Here is a 19,056-nt window from a genome sequence, read left to right as displayed (position 1 = left end):
TGAAGTGTGGTATTTTACCACGTCAGAGGCAATATGCAAGATAAAAGAGGGTCTATAATGGACCGTCTTTGTCTGGCCAAGTGAGGAACGGAAAGTCCCACCGTTCACTGAGCCAGTCCATTGTCACCAGCATATATGTATAAGCGTACTTGTAGCACATATAGAGCATTCTCTACCATGCCTCGTCTGCAATAAACTTGTCCGGGTACTTTCAATACAGAAAAGGATCCCTGGTCTTATCGGTTAATCCAACTGTGGTCTGCTGTATCGGCTACCTGCGCAGAGCTGGACAGCATACCCACTGGAAGAACACACACGCAGCCAACAACTGACATCTACCTATGGAAAATTTAGCTCCTGAGACTTTATGATGAACAAAACAGTGAGGAATCAAAGAATATCCTCACGGGTTTGTGGGTCAATATTCTTGAAGTATTCTGAGACTAACAGGCAAACCAGAGAAGCTTCACACTCCCATCTCACCATGCATTCAAACTCCCAATCTACTTAATTAATTGGAGAAAAAGACCCCATAACAGAACTCAATAGAAACCCCATCATTAGCTAGTGAAGCCACGTCTATATATACTGAATCAAGGCTCTAAAGCCTAAAGTTATTTTGTTTACCAGTTGACTTTTACCCTTATCAGAATTTTTCTCCATTCAAATCTGATTCTATACATTCAGTAGTCTGCCTATATATATTACACCATTGGTCTAATCTGGTATGGCAATTCCTATGTTTACATCTAGTCTGGTAGTTTGACTCAGTCAGTTGCCAGCATCAAACACTTCACAAGGAAGTGCTAGAATGTCCATAAAAAGACAATTCTGAATTTTTTTTCCCCTCTTCTTCCTGCTCTGAATCCATGCAAACAGTCTTAATTTTTCTTTAGTAAGGAGGGAATTTTCCATGATGGTTAATATTTAATTCCTCACCTTGAGTCATTCTTCCATAGTGGGAGCACTGGTGGAAGAAATACAACCACTTATAGTTATACAGGAGGGGGAACTGTACACTGAGGAAAAAACTTCTATGAGGGGCAATACATTTGTTAAGATAAGCCCTCACTCTGTTCATCCACAAATAATTGGGACGGTGAGGGCAGAAGAGCAAATTCCCTAAGTTACAGCTCTGCAAGCTCTTTTCAAGAGTGACAGTCTCACTTCATTGGGGAAAGTAGTAAGTTCTCTCAATATGGCAGATGTTTATCCTTAAAAGAAACATGAAGTTTTCCTCCAGTAGGTGAGACCTTGAAAGGAGACAAGCTTTTGCTGCCAAGATTTGGGTTTGCTTTAACCATCTGCAAAGAACTAAAGGTGAATAGTGTGATTTTTCCATTCTATTAAAGAGGCCTGCTTTGGAGAGGCCTTCCTTCCCAGCTCTCAACCTAACAAAATGAATATGATGCATAGGGATATTTTGACAACATGATGGATAGAGATGCAGACTATGAGCAAGAATGGTGTAATTCCACCACTGGAGACTGCTGAAGCAGTACTTTGGGGGTAGTGACAGCATGGAAAGGAATGCTCCAGAAACATAGTTTTTTCCTTTGCTGTCTATGTAGTTTTAAAAAAGGACCTGAAACGTTTAAACAAACTTGCCAGAATAACTGTTTCCTGCTTTTGGTTTCTTTTTTCTCCAGACAGAGCTTCAACTATTATACCTAACTCAGCAGAAGTATGAAGAATCAAGTGACTGAAGCTTTCAGCCAAAATGCTAAAATTGCCTCCAATCTTTGTGTAGACAGGAAGCTCTTAGAGAAACAAACTGACAATACAGTTTTAACAAGTCCCACTGAAGTATTCCTATAGCTCTCACAGATTGTAACAAGAACTGTCAAAAATTCTTCATAATGCTCATCAAGTCTCAGCCGAGATAAGGAGCATGTGTCAATTTAAGCTCTCCCTGTCACCCTCCACTTCACTGGCGCATGTTTTTACAGACTGGGCAGAAGTATGGCTAAGTGGCTCAGATCACCAGTTCTTAACCAGTGAAGCTGTCCTTCTACTTACCATGCAATGGAAGTTTAAAACCTATGAAATAATTCATTTTTCAAAATGTATGCATTCTTACAAACAAAAATCTGGAAGATTTCATACCTATTAGCCGCAGTGTGGTTTGCGTCAATGCTAGCATGCCAGAGTTGAGAAGGAGGTTCAAGGAGTTGGCACCATGCTGTAGGGTCAGCATGTTGAGCATGACCAACAAAAAACGTGCCTGTGGAATAGTCCCAAGACTTGGTCCGGCAGCACTCTCATTAGTAATGGTTTGCAGAGGAACAGGTTGGATACCTGGTTAAGAATTAGTATACCTTTTAGTAAATATAAATAATGCAGAGCAAATTAATGCATAAGAGCTACAGTTAAATAGATTATAAATTTCATTGCTTGACCATTTAAAATAATTCTATTTTATCGTTCGTTTTAGGAACCCGCAAATGAAAGTTCCAAGATATATAGAGTAGTGATAGGTTACAGCACTTAAATAACCAAATTAGGAAACCAAGAACATTTTCCTAAATATTGGAAAGTCATCTTAATTTGGGGGGGGGGGGGAGGAACGACACACTTCTATAGAAATATTCAACAGCAAGAAGAGTAAGACATTAAAATGTGCTGTTCAGCTAGTACAAGTAGAGTTTTTTGATTCAACATCAGTAAACTAAGGCTAAGACTAAAGCTCACCTAGTTCTTTAAATCTGGCATTAGCATCCAACAAGATGTTCCGGACATTTTGAATAGCCCACGCATACAACTTTCCAAAAGTTACTTCCAGCAGCATTCTATTAAATGGTGGGATCAGATCAACATCCTTCAAACAGTCTGTGAGCGGTTCCCTTTATTTAAGGGGCGGGGGGGGAGAGGAGGGAAGAGAGTGAGAAAAAGGAAAGATTATTTTACAGTCCCCCCACTCAGTCAGAAACATAGATTAGAAGTGAAAAAACCTGCTTACCCTATATTGATCCCCTCTGGAATAAGCCTCTGCCATCCACAGAACATAGCATATTGCACAGATGAGAGCAAGAAGCTTTTAGTGGCCAGTTTCAGAATTGTGTCTATCCCCTCCAAACGAACTTCTGCTCTTTCTAACTGCAATAAGTAAGTAAGTAAGTAAGTAAATAAATAAATAAATAAATGTTTGTGTAATTGCTTAAACATGAAAACCCATTTTACCTGTTTTAACAAACATTTTCTCATCTTTTCTACATCCACTGGCTCTTCTTTCAGTGCAAATTCAACAATGGTGTTGAGGAGAGCAGATTGGGGATACAAACCTTGGACATTTTGCTTCAGCCATTTATATTTGTGAACACCTGTAACCGTGCTCAGAAGTGGTTGCCATTTATCCTGTTAAATGGGAAAGTATTAAATTAAGCAAATTACTTGATTAAGAAAACAAGCTGAGAGTACTACATATGCTCCTATGTCCAAATTTAAAAAAATATTTTAAAATCTTAGACTTCAAACTAAGGAAAAGACTCATTGATGTAATGAATACCATGCTCATAGATATATTAGGTGTCGTTTCAAATGCCTTGGAACTCAAAGGGACAAAGCAACTGGCTTGATTTATTCTGAAGTGAAGTCAAGGAGTAAAAGTTCTTTTAAATAACAAATTGGAGGAAGCTTTTCTCTGGCGAATCAGAGCTCATGGTATGCAATCTTGTTTTAAAACTACACTACAAATTTTATTAAAACATGAAGTAGCCATACTGTACTTGATATTAAGCAGTGCATTTCAAATGTGGCTGCCATAATTTCTGGATCGTGATATCATGCCATTCACGGCCTTAAGGTTTTTCTAAGTGTGTTTTTGTTCAGAAGCAATTCAGTAGCTGGATACTCTACCTTGGGTGACTTGACTGGTACGGGTCTTTTATCAACAGACACAGGACTGTGGGGTAAAACACATGACTCTTCTAAGTCACTCTCCTCATTTCCAATTTTGGATTCTTCCACGTCAGCAGATTCTGATTTTTTTGGCACTAGAAATAAAAAAAATGACTCTACATTGGAAAGATTTAGATTTGCATGCTAAGGTAATCGTGTATTCTATTTTATAGTAAAAAATATAAAAGCTGATTATAAAAGGTGTCCAATTGATTTAAACACACCATTAAACCAAATTATTGTTGCAGATGGTTTGTGTTATACCATCTTTGAAATACTTTGCCATTAAAAACTTCAGTTTTCTAGAGTCATAAGAGGTTTTTTTTAAAAAAAAATACAACTCTGAAAATGTAGGACAGCATCAAACAGAACAAACTCAAAATTAAAAATCTGTGACCCAAAACACAAGGTATTTTGCCTTTCATATCTTTATATGGCATTGGAAACAACTAGCTGGGAAATGCATTACTTAAATATACAGATAATGGTTAGCCCAAGGGTAAATAAAACCATTCCTAATCTTCCCATAACTGTTCTTCAAGATGTGTTGCTCATATCCATTCTTATGTAGACGTGCTCGCGCCACGTGTACCATTGCCGGAAGCTTTTTCCCTAGTGGTACATGTTGGGTCAGCTCTGGTGCCCCCTGGAGTGATGCCTTCATGGTGCCCCATAAGCCTATAGGCAACTGCCACCCCACCACCCCCTTGGTCCTTCTTGCCGAATACTCCAACAGAGGTGTAGGAGAGCGGGTTGAAGACACATAGTGCACAGGGGGATCATGCCAGACCAACCAGATCTCCTTCTTCAAGAAAACAGATTTTTTAGACAAAGGGAATGCAGTGGATCTAATTTACCTAGATTTCAGTAAGGCATTTGATACGATTTCACATGGGGAATTAGTTAAATTGGAGAAGATGGGGATTAATATGAAAATTGAAAGGTGGATAAGGAATTGGTTAAAGGGGAGACTACAATGAGTCATACTGAAAGGTGAACTGTCAGGCTGAAGGGAGGTTACTAGTGGAGTTCCTCAGGGATCCATCTTGGAACCAAACTTATTTAACCTTTTTATTACTGACCTTGGCCCAAAAAGTGGGAATGTGCTAATAAAGTTTACGGATGACACAAAGTTGGGAAGTATTGCTAATACAGAGAAAGACCGGGATATCATACAGGAAGATCTGGATGACCTTGTAAACTGGAGTAACAGAAATAGGATGAAATGTAATAGTGGAAAGTGTAAGGTCATGCATTTAGGGACTAACAACAAGCAATTTTGCTATAAGCTTGGGACTCATCAGTTGGAAGTGACAGAGGGGGAGAAGAACCTGGGCATATTGGTGGATCACAGGATGACTATGAGCCACCAATGTGATGTGGCCATGAAAAAAGCTAATGTGGTCCTAGGATGCATCAGTCAAGGTATTTCCAATAGAGATAGGGAGGTGTTAGTGCCATTATACATGGCATTGGTCAGACCTCATCTGGAATACTGTGTGCAGTTCTGGTCTTCCATGTTTAAGAAAGATAAAGCCAAACTGGAACAGGTGCAGAGAAGAGTTACTACGATGATCCGAGGAATGGAAAACCTGCCTTACGAGAGGAGACAAAGAGCTTGACTTGTTCAGCCTAACCAAAAGAAGGCTGAGGGAAGATATGATTGCTCTCTCTAAATATATCACAAGGATAAATACCAGGGAGGGAGAGAAGTTACTTAACTTTAGCACCAACATGGACACAAGAACAAATGGATATAAACTGGCGATCAGGAAGTTTAGACTTGAAATTAGATGAAGGTTTCTTCGATCAGGAGAATGAAGTTCTGGAACAGCCTTCCAAGGAAAGCAGTGGGGGCAAGAAATCTAGCTGGCTTCAAGACTGAGCTTCATAAATTTATGGAGGGGATGGTATGATGGGACAGCCTAATTTGGTAATTGACTGATCTTTGACTACTGGTGGTAAATATGCCCAATGGCCTGTGACGGGATGTTAGATGGGGTACGTCTGAGTTACTACAGAGCATTTTTATGGGTGTCTAGCTGGTGAGTCTTGCCCACATGCTCAGAGTTTAACTGAGAGCCATATTTGGGGTCAGAAAGGAATTTTCCCCCAGGGCCGATTGGCATAGGTCCTGGGGTTTTTTCACCTTCTTCTGCAGTATGGGGCACAAGTCACTTGCTGGTGGATTCTCTGTACCTTGAAGTCTTTAAATCATGATTTGAGGACTTCAATAACTCAGTCTTAGGTTAAGTGGTCTCTTAGAGGAGTGGGTTGGTGAAGTTCTATGGCCTGAGTTGTGCAAAAGGTCAGATTAGATATTCATAATGGTCCCTTCTGATCTTATAGTCTGAGTCTTATAGTCTATGAGACCAGAGAGGCGCCATGCCCCTTGGTGCCATGGATCGGTATCATGACAGCGAGCAGTGCCATGACCGCAACCTGTGCCACACGAGCAACTGTCACAGCGTCAAGGCTCACGAGGCTGGGCGAGATGGAGGTCGGTGCCTCACCATCTTTGCTGGCTTGGTCTCCATAAGACACCCTCTTGTGTCAGAGCTGCCCCTCCTGGGTCCCGGCTTGAAGAAGATGGAGGTGCTGGGAGGGTCAAGAGACTCCTCACTGCCTCATATGCCTCTGGCGTTGATGTTGCTGCCAGAGTTTAATTTCATTCTGTGGTGAGTCCATGCGCACCAGACTCAACGGTTCCACCTCTGGGGCCAAAGTCAACACTGCCGACTGGCTGACAATGATCTACTACAGGTCTCACTCTCTCCATGTTCTTCCTTGTTGGGGAGTGTCCCCAGTCCGATTTCCTCAGCTTCCTCTTTGGCACCAGTGATGGGGAACAGTGGTGCCAAATTTCTCACCGCCAGGGAACTGGCACAGTGCTTGGTGGACTTAGGTGCCAGGGATACCCAACTCCTTTCCAGTTCTGATTGAGGCCAGTGAACTCCTAACCAAGGAGGTGCACAGTGCCTGGTCAGGTTGTCACTCCGACATAGGGTGAAGTGCAGCATCCATCAGGCAGAACTTTAGTCTACTGTCCATGTCCCTTTTGGTCCTGGGCCTGAAGTTCTTACAAATGCAGCACTTTGTTGGGACATGCCTCTCTCCCAGGCACGTCATGCAGGTTGCTTACTGGTATTTTCTTCGGGCAAGTTGCACACTGTGGAAAGCTCTGGAATTGAGGCATACCTAGTGCCCTAGATGAGCTAGCCCTGCAGTGTGGAAATCTTAAGTACCTAAACCAATCTAAATTCAATTTACTTAACTATTTACATTGTATTAACATCTAATTACAGGCACAACCACTGCCGCGAATCACTTGCACAGCGAGTGAAGAACAGTGTTTCAGCGACCATCACCGATGGAAAGAAGGAACTGAGGGAACGGTGGGGCGGCAGCTGCCTATATAACCACACCATCTAGGCGCCAATCCAGGGGCCACCAGAGCCAACACAGTACATATCACTAGGGAAAAAGCTTCGAGCGACAGTGCATGCAGCGAGCCACACCTACATGGAAATGGACATGAGCAAGCATTCAAAGAACAAATATTTCACATAAGTGTGCAGGTCACATTATTTCAAATAGGAGCCTTTGATCTTCTTAACATACGTCGTCATGCAGTTATATGGGGGGAGCTGTTTTACTTGCACATGTTGCATCTTTAACCAATATAAAATATTAGCTGCATGATACTACCATTGATTCTGTGTCACCACACCAGTCAAATAGTGTGGTAAAAAATGGAAGCAACAAATATCTTAACTCAAACTATGATAAGTCCTAAAATTATTTTAGTATAATGGGTACAGTTCTCCAGGCACTATGTATTAAATATCTACCCCCCCCCTTTTTTTTTTTTAAAGCCGTGTTGCGGTTTGTCAGCCTCTCTGATGACAAACTGTACCTAAGTAAAAAGTTATTCTCAAATTTGTGCCAAAAGTTCACCTACTGTTGAATTAAACAAAAAAAGTAATAGGAAAATTTCCTATCAACTAATACGTAAAAGGAATTATAAATGTTGGTATTTAGATGGAAAACTGTTTTTCCATTTGGCAAGGTGACAAAAAATAAAACCACAAAATATAATTTAAATATTTAGAAAAAATATCCTCTAAATATCAACCCACTCTTTTACACAGTAGTTGCTGCTAGAAGTCTTCATAGATCAAGAAAAAGGAAGGTATTCTATAGTAGATTAAACTCCACAACTATTATATTGATTGAAGCTGCTAACCCCAGGAAAATATTGAGCAGCTGTAATCAAGACAGACAGTTGAGGATTAAGTTATATTGTGAAATAGCCTATCCATGCCAAGTTCTTAGAATGGTTTGTGAACACATTTCTCATTAATAATTACCATTGCACTGAGCCAATTCAGTGCCATACAAAACATCAAGAAATAGAAGCATCAGATTCTCAACGTAAGGTTTGGGAAGTTATCAAATAAAATAAAGTTGATATCAGGATGTCAGAGTGTAAACAACATAAATCACATCCAACACTTAAAAGTATCAAAAAATCTGACAAAGTGTCAGTGTTTCAACTCATCCAACTTGTTTTAGAGGTCAAAATCTTTAAAACAAGTTATCACATCTACTCCGAACATCCAATAATAAATAATTCCCACTACTGCTGGTCACATTGTCAGATGTGAAGCTGTGTTCTCAGAGGGGACTATTCTGACCAACGTAAATGAAGCACACATTTGCTTCCCCGAAAAAATCAAGAATCTGTTAATCTTTCAGTCAGTATTATCAAGCGGCAACCATATAACCTAGAGCAGTGGCTTTCAACCTGTGGTCTGTGGATCAAAGGGGGTCCACAGACTATGTCTAAAATTTCCAGAGGGGTCTGCACCTCCATTCAAAAGTTTTTAGGCATCCGCAAATGAAAGAAGGTTGAAAGCAACCCAGAGTTATTAAACGAAGTACAGTGCTCTCTAAGGGCTTGCTAACACTGCAATGGTTTCTCAAGGTGTAACTCAAGTGTTGATCCTAACCTGATACATCTACAAACAAAAAATCTCTAGCTCGAGTTATCCGGTGCTTTAAACTTGAGTTAACTGGCCCATCACAAGTTACAGATTGAAGACACATGCTGCACAGAGTATGCGGCTACATTCAAACTAGCATGACTCAGCTGCTGCTAATCAAATCACTGTGTAGCTTGTGTTGTTTCACAATGTGGCCACTCTCACTTGAGCTAGCAGTTAGCTAGCGAGCTAACAGTTTCAATGAAGACAAGCCTTGATACCAATTGTACTGCAAAGAAACTACAGTGTCCCTGAGGCTGAGATACTGATCAAGACATGCAGAAGAACAAAAGGGACACAAAAGGGATTTTAAAGCAGAAGGACACAATGTTGTTAACTTTTAACTTGGAAAAGGCTAATCCTCCACTCCTCAAATACCAGGCATTTATCTGGGTCCAGTGGAATGTTAAATAGTCTCATCACAAATAACCAATATTCAGGGTTGGCCCCCTTCAACTGAACCCCTAGTTTTCAGACAAAGGTCTCCCCTTCTTTCCACAGACTAGCAAGGTCACCTCAAGTTCTCACTCACATGTCCCTCTGGGAGCTGGCCACTTTGAACCTCTCACCCACACTAAACCCTGGCTGCACCACTTATAAATTTACAACTTTTGAACTTCTGTCTTTTCTTCATGTTAATTTAAAACTGCGCCTCCAATATGCTAGAAGGCAAAAATACCAGACTCCTTGGCAATCTTGTGGAAAGATTACGTTCTAACCCCAAAAACCAGAGACTTGGTCAGACATACAGCAACTCTGAAGTGGCTGTTGAAACTATTCCAGGGTAAAAGAAAAAAAAAGTCCACCTTAAACCTAAAATGGGCAGTTTGCTTCAGTTGTAAAGAAGCGATATTAAAAAAAACTGACTTCAGTGCTTCAAGTTAGTCAATTATTCTAGCATTGTTTCTTGACACATAAGATGTGGGGATTCTCTTCGATACCCACTGCAGCATTATCCAGTCAGATAATTCACTATCTTTTAGTATGCAACTTCTGCTACAATGATTACATATAAACTTGTCAATCAATATGTTCAAGGAAATTAAGATGACAAAACACTACACTGCAAAAACAAACCAAGTGATTGTATTTTAAGGTACATGATTTAATTATTAAATAGCACGATCCAATATTATATATTCTGCATACATTATGGGCAAAAATTTCAAAAGCACCTTAATGATTTAGGAATCTGATGTCCCACTTTCAAAAGTGAAGGACTGTCAGAAAGACAGGCTTCTAAGTCAGTCACTTTTGAAAATTGGACTTAGGGTAAAATTTTCAGAAGTGCCAAATTTGTCATCTTCCTGAGTAGGAGCATTATACAGACATACAGAAAAATCTCCAAATGTTTACATTCAAATTTGAAGCATGGAAAGTATTAAGCACAAACATTATTAATAACAGTGGTAGTTTTGGTATGTTCTATGATAAGCTTAAATTTTTAAAAGACAACGCAAGTAATACTTTATAATTTAATCATATTGGGTGTTATAATGGAACTCACTAGCTATATGTTATTTATCAAATCATTTTACATGAAAAGGACCCCATTTTAAGTCAAACGATGTCAAACCAAATTCAGTGAGATTGAGATGTACAGGTTTTTTAAATGAACAGGAAAGCAGGAAACAAGCAGCACTCTAACCTTAATTTCTAGACTAGTTCACCTTGTCTTTTGTCCAGAAATTAGTATTTCGCTTTCTCTTTAGAAGAGTTTGCCAAAGTACAGTAAAAAGCTAGTGGACCTGATTTTTCAATAAAACCCAAGTGTCCTTAGTTTCCTAACAAAAAGATGTCACTTAGATGTACAAAGCTTTGAGAGGGAGTTGGTTCTTTCATTTTGTTTTACTACAGTATCACTATACTCTAACCTCTTTTTTTTCTTCTTTCTCGAATTATTTTTTGAGCTATCCTCCTCCATCGGGGCAAAGAGCTCAGAAGTTTAAGCTTTGACATTATGGAGAGGTCATTGCAGACTGCAGGACGCAATTCATTAAACAGGAACCTCAAACGTTCAATGACAGGAGCACAGACTTCCTTGTAGGAGCGTCCTTGTTCCTGATGTGTCTAAAACAAGAATGGAAACATTGATTATAAACTTAATAAAGGAATAAAAATATAAAGGGGTCAACTGTCATTTGTAATAATTAAGGTTGAAGAGAAGTCCGACTGCAGTTGGTTGGAAGCTTACCTTAATTAGTGAACATTTTGCTTGATAGACAACACGACACACATCTACTACAGATTTCGGTAAGGCTCTGTGTTTGACTTGATCAACTCCAAGGGTACCAGGATGAACAAGAGACAATGCCACATGACCTTAATGAGAAAAAAAACACTAAGAATATCTATTTCTAAGATTGAGGGTGGTGGGGTTAAGTTAGTTTAAAAAAACAGTGTTCTGGAACAGCTATATTTACTTACCTAAATCCTCATGCTTTAGAAGACAACATAAGAGTAAACGTCCTACTTCTTCCACTGGATGCTCAGGAGGGAATGTGATTGGTGTTGTCAAGTGACATTGTTTGCAGTATCTCTCTACTTGACATAAAAAGTCCTGCAAACAAATACAGAGGTCAAAGAAACAGAACTATCTAACTATTCTAGTATGATAATGTAGAACATTACAGCCAGCATTCAAGTGAAAACCCATAATCATACCCTGGGCTAAATACGTTCAGAAGCCACAGACAAGATATTTCTCAGTCAAGGCTATGAATCACCTAGTTTACAAGAAGTACAAACAAGCTATTACACCCAAAAGCAATCCATACTGTCACTCCTATGAGGGCAACCGTCCATCAGAAGCTCACCGTACACAATGTGGCAACAATGACAGTTGTCACAGCTTCTGATCTCTTCTCCAGCTTACTAGGCACCTAAATTGAGGTTTAAATATTTCCTCCTAAGAATATATTTTGATTTATTTTGAATTATATTTTGATACTGGGTTGCAATAGGAATCAGGGGAATAGAAAGGGAGATGGACATTTTTCTGTAGATATACTGAGGTGTCCAGAGAGTTGTAATTAATCTGAGCACAAGATTTGCATAATCATTCTATATCTACTAAGAAATAACTGCACAATTAAATAAAAATCCAAAACTCTGTGAAAATGCAGGAGACTATATAACTGAGAAATATGGGTACAGATATGGGTCACTAAGCACACAGCACACCGCACTTTGACAAGGAGATAATTCATTTTAGCACAACTGGTAATAACCATGGTCTACCGTGAGTGTAAATGAAACAGATGCAATATTCAATTTCCTTTCATGTAATATAAAATTTAATATTAAGTCACTTGGAATTCATAAGAAAAACTACAGAGAGAAATTAGTTTTAATTCAATCATTAATTAGCTAGGATGTAAATATTAGTGACGGTGACTTGACATGCAACTGCCTAACCTGTAACTTGGAACTACTTGCTGGAGGTAGTTTTTACAGCACAACAGAAACTCCAGCTGTCTGCTTCCCCTTTCACTGAAAATGCACTACAAGATAAAGCAGGCCTGACCTGTTGCAGAAAACAATTTAAAAGCTACCAAATCCCTAAAGAAAGGTGTGCTTGATATAGCAATTTCAATTCACTATCAGTTCTCAACTACACTTTCCATAACATTTGAAAATGCTTTTGTTTCACTTCTGATAACTTTTAAATTGTTTCCAGCAACAATTCAGGGGGTTTGTTGCTGACACTACTGTCAGAATTTAAACTATTTCCTGGTATAGAAAGGACTAAAGATTTTACCTTCACAGTTGGATCCTGAACATTGTTATCTGCAATGGCTTGCAGAAATGGTTGTGAATGGTCACTCAACGTTAGTCGATGTGAATATAGCTTTGATTTGTTTGGGGTAGTGTTTCCGGGTGAACTGCAATGATCTTCATCTTTCTCCTCATTGTAACTGTAATGTATCTGACTGGTCTGCAAACCTCCAGAGAATATCGATGACTTAAGCCATTCTAACAAGAGGGAAAACAAAATGCAGTTTTGCCACTAGACTGAATAATCTTTCTTTGAAACAAAAGATGAAATTTACTTGCAAACATGAGTAAATTCAGCAGTCTTTCATACTTCTTTGATGAAGTTTAATCAGAAAAAATAATTGAAAAAATATTTCTCAATTAAGTAAGGTAATATCTTAATCAAACCACTACAGGGAGCTAACTCTCACCTAGGGCCATCAGCGATGATGAAGGCATGAAGATCTTATCAGCTATTCAAAGAACAGCCATACTGGATCAGAATCATCCATCTGGTCCAATATGCCATCTCTGACAGCAGCCAGCTCCAGATGTTTCAGAGAGAGGTGCAAGAGACCCTACAGTAGGCCAACATGGGATTATATGCTCCTCTACCCTATCTAAGAAGGACTCATCCTAACCCCTAATAGTAAGAGGTCAGTTAAAACCTTAAAGCATGAGGTTTAATCTCCCTTTCAATAGTCTTTTTGTTACCATTAACTATTAAAAAACTCTGAATAGTCCTGTTTTTATCCAAATAATCAGCAAGTCACTCTTTTAATCTTGTTCAATTCTTGCCCAAAGATGGACAAATAGCTTGATATCAGAGCCTTCTTTTAAAAACTCATGATGGGTGCCAGACGTGTCTACATTTGATAAATGAAGCATGAAGGCCTATTAGAGTTTGATGCATGTGTTGTGAGACAAAAGCCTCAATCCCACGTCTTGTATGTGTAGTCACATCAGTAGCCCCCCTGAAGTCAATTGAACTACTCACATGCATAACTCTGCAGCACTATAGATAGAGCCTTGTGCAGATAAAAAAATTTGGATCGGCATCTGAGGTAATTAAAGGGTATCCGACCAGCATTCCACCTTTTATATTTATCCGCACCCACACTTTTAGAGCAGTGGGAGCACTCAGGGCTTCAGAGGGGGAAGGAGATGGGGCCTGGGGCTCTAGGCATGGGGAGGGAGGGCGATGTGTGCTGGGACTCAGGGCTCCAGGCTTCCATGCCCACTGGGAGGGAAAGGTAGGCGTCAGGATGGCTTGATGGTGTTGGGCATGCACTAGAGGAAAAGGGGTGACCAGGGGACTGGGCACACACCAGGGGAAATAGGCAGGTGCTGGGCAGGTACTGACAGGGCAGCTTGGGGCACTGGAGCTTCAGCCCTATTGGGGGGAGGGGGAGAGAAGAGAAGGCAGGCAGGCAGCAGGGCTTTCTGGGTGTGTGCCAGGGCAAATAGGTGGGCCCTGACCAGGCGCCAGGGCAGTTTGGGGGCAGGTGGGTGCCACTGGGGCAGCTCAGGGGTGCTAGGGTTTGGGGCTTCAGCCACGCTGGGGAGGAGGGACCCGTCAGGGCTCTGGCAACAGGACGTGGGGCTCCAGGCTTCAGCCCCATGGGCGGACCCCCTAAAACCACAGCCCTCCAGGGGGTCATAGACCCCCAGTTGAGAATCTCTGCTGAACTAGAGCCCTGCGTGGATAAAAAAATTTGGATCCACATCCAATCCATAAAGATAGTAAACAATACAACTGCATCTGTGGATGCAGATATCTGTGGATTCGCAGGGCTCTAACTATAGACAAAGACTAATTTTTCCCCATTTGATGTACTTGAATTCAAGTGTCAAAATTGTTAGTTGTTCCATAGTTGGCCCCCTTACAAAAACTAAATAAATGACTTTCAAAAGTAGAATTCCAGGCCAGTAAACCAAAGCGATTTAGAAGATATCCCTCTTCAATTTAATGTTTTTCTGGTAGACAGTGAATAATGAGGATAAGGAATGAAACTATAATAAAGGATTTCTTCTCTCACTTCATCTGCTGTCGAAAAAGTCAGAATGGGAAGAGAGCACATAACACACTGTTCTGAAAGCTACAAAGCAAGGAAATACACAAAAGAGCAGGCATTTAATCACCTGAATAAAAATGAATCAGTTACAGAAACTGCGGCGAAAGAGAACTGCATGTCTGCAACAGAGAGAGAGAACTGAAAGGAACAGCCAAACAGAGAAAAGTGAACTTTTTGGTGCACTAAGAGTTCTCTTGGTAAAAGGAAGAACAAGGAGGTCTTTAGGCTGTCAAGAAGGAAGTGAGGCAAAAAAAATGGTAAGTTCCTGATTAAATTAAATTTACAACAGTCTGGTCCAGCATATTATGGCTAACATTCAGATGTCTTGTACACCAACAGTTACTTCTAATTTAACTGAAAATAAACTTCTGCTTACTGGCACATTCAACCTCTACAGGAGAAAGCGGTGTACTCAATGCTAGGTAGGAAGCGTGCAGTCCAAGAAGAAGACCCAGATTTCTTTCTGTGTCTATGAGAGGTGATGACAGACTGCCAAGATCTGGTGTTGTGATCACTTCCTGGTCAGGCTAAACAGAAGAAATATCAAATTGAAGGCCAAAAGTAAATTCCAACAAAAGTTTAAAAAACAAATCTATCCTTTATTACTATGAACGCATTTTGAAGAAATAAACTATTAATAAAATAATAAGCTAAATTTCATTAAGTGCAACACTTTGTCTCTCAACAGTCATTTGTAACTCAAGTTTTTGCTTCCGAACCTTGTTTAAGACTGGCATCAACCCTACAGGCTGAACAACTCACTTCTCCATATAGTCTACTATATGATGTGCTACAAAAGTATATTAGAATATTTCTACCTCCATATACTGGCCAACACAGAAGGCATGCATCGACTCTCTTGTATCCTCAAATTGCAAGGCAGCTTCCAAAGCAACAACTGGGTCCTCACCTGCAAACTGAGCTAGGGAAAAAAAATGCAGTCGTTCTATAATATCTAAGCAGCTATTTATGGCAATTAATTTTAAAACAAAACAAAAACTTGTGCCTTTAATTCAGGAGTTGAAACTCACCAAGTATACTATTCCCAGTTAAAGACTGGGTCTGAAAATCCTTTATATCATACACTTTCCCATCAATAACTGTCCAGAAGCCTCCATCTTTATTGTGGTTCTCTAGATCAGCTTTACGTATAAGTGTTACCTCTTCATTATTTCTGCAGCTCTGGCCAGTAAAAAATGAACCTATTGATTTAAAACAAAAACATTTTATATTTTGCATGAATTTTATTATCAATGCTATTTTTAAAAGAAACTAACAAAACTGCGCTAGAGTAATCTTATAAAACTACACATTCTGTGAAGGTGAAGGACTATCCTAGACTCCCACTCTGGAGTTTGTCTCCCACAAACATAACTGGCAGACACTCCCATAAGCTTTAGACTTATACCAAAACACACACCAGCAGACAGCATAGTCCATCCTCACAGAGTTGTAGCAAATCCAGGTGTCTACCCTCACTTCCTTTTTGTGGAAAGCACTGTATATCACAATTATGACTTCAGTTGGTCTCAAGGTGGTGTTTAGACTGAATGGAGGTGCCGCTATCTCTTGACACTTTACAGGCGGTTTTAAAGTGGAGGAAATTATTAAAATCAAGGTCAAAGTACTTGTTTGAGGCCTGAGTCATTTAGCTATTCCAATCTTGGAGAATGCAATCCCTCACTGATCTGACAACAGAATTTTCCATTCTAAAAGAGTTCAAGTCATATACCATGAGGAAACAAAGGACTCTGTGGTAAAGGCACAGCTGCAGCCAGAATTCAAAACTGTCACACAAGTGAAGATAAATTTTCAACTGACATATCTAGAAAAATCAACAAGGGAGAGAGAAATGTACAAAAAAACTAAAAAAAAAAAAAAAAAAAAAATCACACAGACCAAGACGCAGACCAGAATGCCTATCGCTGAGTGAGCCAGCAGCACTGCTCAGCACAACACAAAATGACTTCTACCATTTCATTAGACAAACAACTTAGCTAACGTTTCTGAGAAATTTCAGGGAAATTATCAGCTTCTGATTGGCACAGCACCAGCAGTCAGTGGAGTGCCTCATCAATCCATGGTAAGAAAGATAAATTAGAAGCAGTTATGCTTCCTCAAGGAGAACAATATATTAACCGTTAGCATGGGAGATGGGAGCGTGTAGTAAAGAGCACTCTGTACGCCACTGGTAAAGAGCTGAACTTCTGGGAGGACTGTGAAGTCTGCAAAGGTGCCTCTGAAGCAGTTTCTCAACAAAGTGTGCTAAGGTGTAATAAGGTGACTGAGAAATGTTAAGTTTCACAAACAATGAAAATACTGTTAATGTAAAAATCCTTATTTTATTTTCCAGTGCTTTCAATTCAGAACCAGGTAATAGCTTTTTGGTTCACGTACCACCTTCTCCACAAATTGTCACAAAGTGAATTGATAGACATCAAGCTTATGTACCAGTCTGGGACTCCTACTACAGACTAATCACAAACTTCCAGTGCTGGAAAAAGACTAACAACTTATCTCAAAGAACCAAAAAAACCAGTCATGACTTGTATGATTCAAAGAAGGCTGGAAGGAAGGAAGGGAGAGTGGGAAAGAGGGAGAAGAACCTATTTAATAGTTGAATTTAATGTTCATGAAAGGAAACAACAAAAATGGTACTGGAGACGACCAGGCAGAGAGCAGGCAGGCAGCACAAAACTGCTTTCATGGTGCTCTAATCTTAACTTGCAGCACCCTCTCTCTTTGGCAACCCTGATGCTCTACTCTGCAGAAACTATCATACCAAATTTTGTGGCTTTCTGTGGACAGACTTTTAAAAGCTACCAAATTAAAATTTTGAATCAAGGTCTTAATAGAAGTGTTAAGCATATTAGCCAAACTAAGCCTTCCTTCTTATATAGTTTTAAACAAATGCTCTCATCTTCAGTAATTAGTTTAAACTATGATTATGGAAATTACTCAAACAAACCACCCTTCTTTTGACAGACAAGTTATACAACTATTAAAAACATGCTACATTTATCACTGACATAATGTACTCAGTTTTTTTCACAGTAAACACTATGATAATAACAATAGTTCTGATAAAACAAGGAAATGTAAAAGTTCTGACACACAAGAGCACTGAAGTGGTGTTAAAGACAATTCAAGAATACAACTGTTAAAAAAACTTGCCCTTTGCTTCACATGAGTGAATTCTAAATATTGGACGAGTGTTGGGCTATGTCTATACTAGCACTTTCGCTGGTCGGAAGTGTGAAAAAAATCTACACCCCTGACTAACAAGTTTTAGTTACAGAAACACTGATGTGGACAGTGCTATGTCAGCAGGAGACACTCTTCAGCATAGAGCGGCTACACAGGAGACCTTACAGTGGCACTGGTCTCTAGTCTGGCCTTAGCATCAGAAAACTTGTATGTAAATCCCCAACTAAGTGTTCTAACGGCTTTCAATAAGTAGAACATACCCATTATTCCAGGCCATGCTAAATCCTCATTGTCATCTCTTTCTTTTCCAGGGGCTAGATGATTAAATCTGTCCAGATGCTCTAGCAGACCAGCCAACAGGGGGATAGCACCAGCTTCCTGCATCAGTCCAGCATTTTTATTGAGAAGCAACACTATAGAAACCACCAATTCTGGAAGTAGAACACCTAGAAAACAGGAAATACTCACACTGAAGTTGAAACAGATATAGGTATGCCACTTTTGAGCTAAGCCACAGCACTTTATTCTTTTTACTTACTGCTTTAAAATGACAGCTTTCTCTCTCCCTTTAACTTGTCCCTCCTTGTATCTTCTCTTTTTAATTTGGAGAGACTTTTAATTTAAGATTTCTTTTTTTAACCCTTTTTCAAAATTCCCAGAAATATCATGAAATGAGATGTTTGTAGGCAAACTGGTTTTCCAGGAGAGAAAGAAAGGTACCTGTTAAATCTCCATCCACAACACGAGATACTTCTGCAAAATGCCTGTGACTAGTGGAGGCAATGCTGATTGCTACAGGTAGTATATCACCAATGTGTGTGCACAAAAGAGCTGTGTATTTTTTTAGCAGAGAACCAACTCCTAGAAGTTCAGGACCTATGAAAAAGAGAAGGGCACAGAGAATAATCAAAATAACTGTATTTAAGTAAATAAACTAAAAGCTTCATTTTGGATTATACAGTATTTACAAACCCCTCAAACAGCACCTGAATATTAGCATTCAATTAAGAAAACAGCACAATAATTTTTATTTAATAAAGAATTAAGTTTATGTCCCAGGTACTGATTTTTTAAGA

General features: G+C 39.6%; 1 protein-coding gene across 8 annotated transcripts in view; it reads right to left on the bottom strand.

The window, feature by feature from the left end:
- The window catches only part of HERC2 (HECT and RLD domain containing E3 ubiquitin protein ligase 2), a 216,296-nt gene that overhangs the window by 110,964 nt on the left and 86,276 nt on the right, over positions 1-19,056 (bottom strand). For 6 of the 8 annotated variants that reach the window (XM_067559971.1, XM_067559974.1, XM_067559977.1 and 3 more), the window contains 13 exons: positions 18,701-18,856; positions 18,241-18,426; positions 15,805-15,975; positions 15,592-15,695; positions 15,150-15,300; positions 12,703-12,917; positions 11,370-11,502; positions 11,137-11,264; positions 10,817-11,012; positions 3,856-3,992; positions 2,960-3,354; positions 2,692-2,843; positions 2,107-2,298 (listed from right to left, as the gene is read on the bottom strand). In XM_067559971.1, coding sequence (XP_067416072.1) covers positions 2,107-2,298; positions 2,692-2,843; positions 2,960-3,354; positions 3,856-3,992; positions 10,817-11,012; positions 11,137-11,264; positions 11,370-11,502; positions 12,703-12,917; positions 15,150-15,300; positions 15,592-15,695; positions 15,805-15,975; positions 18,241-18,426; positions 18,701-18,856 — 2,316 coding nt within the window. The remainder of the gene's footprint in view (positions 1-2,106; positions 2,299-2,691; positions 2,844-2,959; positions 3,355-3,855; positions 3,993-10,816; positions 11,013-11,136; positions 11,265-11,369; positions 11,503-12,702; positions 12,918-15,149; positions 15,301-15,591; positions 15,696-15,804; positions 15,976-18,240; positions 18,427-18,700; positions 18,857-19,056) is intronic. The other 2 variants (XM_067559975.1, XM_067559976.1) reach the window with 1 other exon arrangement.

Source organism: Emydura macquarii, unplaced genomic scaffold (genome assembly GCF_026122565.2).
Source record: "Emydura macquarii macquarii isolate MOO-44397 ecotype Brisbane River unplaced genomic scaffold, CSIRO-AGI_Emac_v2 contig_2207, whole genome shotgun sequence".
In the NCBI taxonomy this organism is placed as follows: Eukaryota; Metazoa; Chordata; order Testudines; family Chelidae; genus Emydura; species Emydura macquarii.
This window is presented reverse-complemented; position numbering and strand designations above follow the sequence as displayed.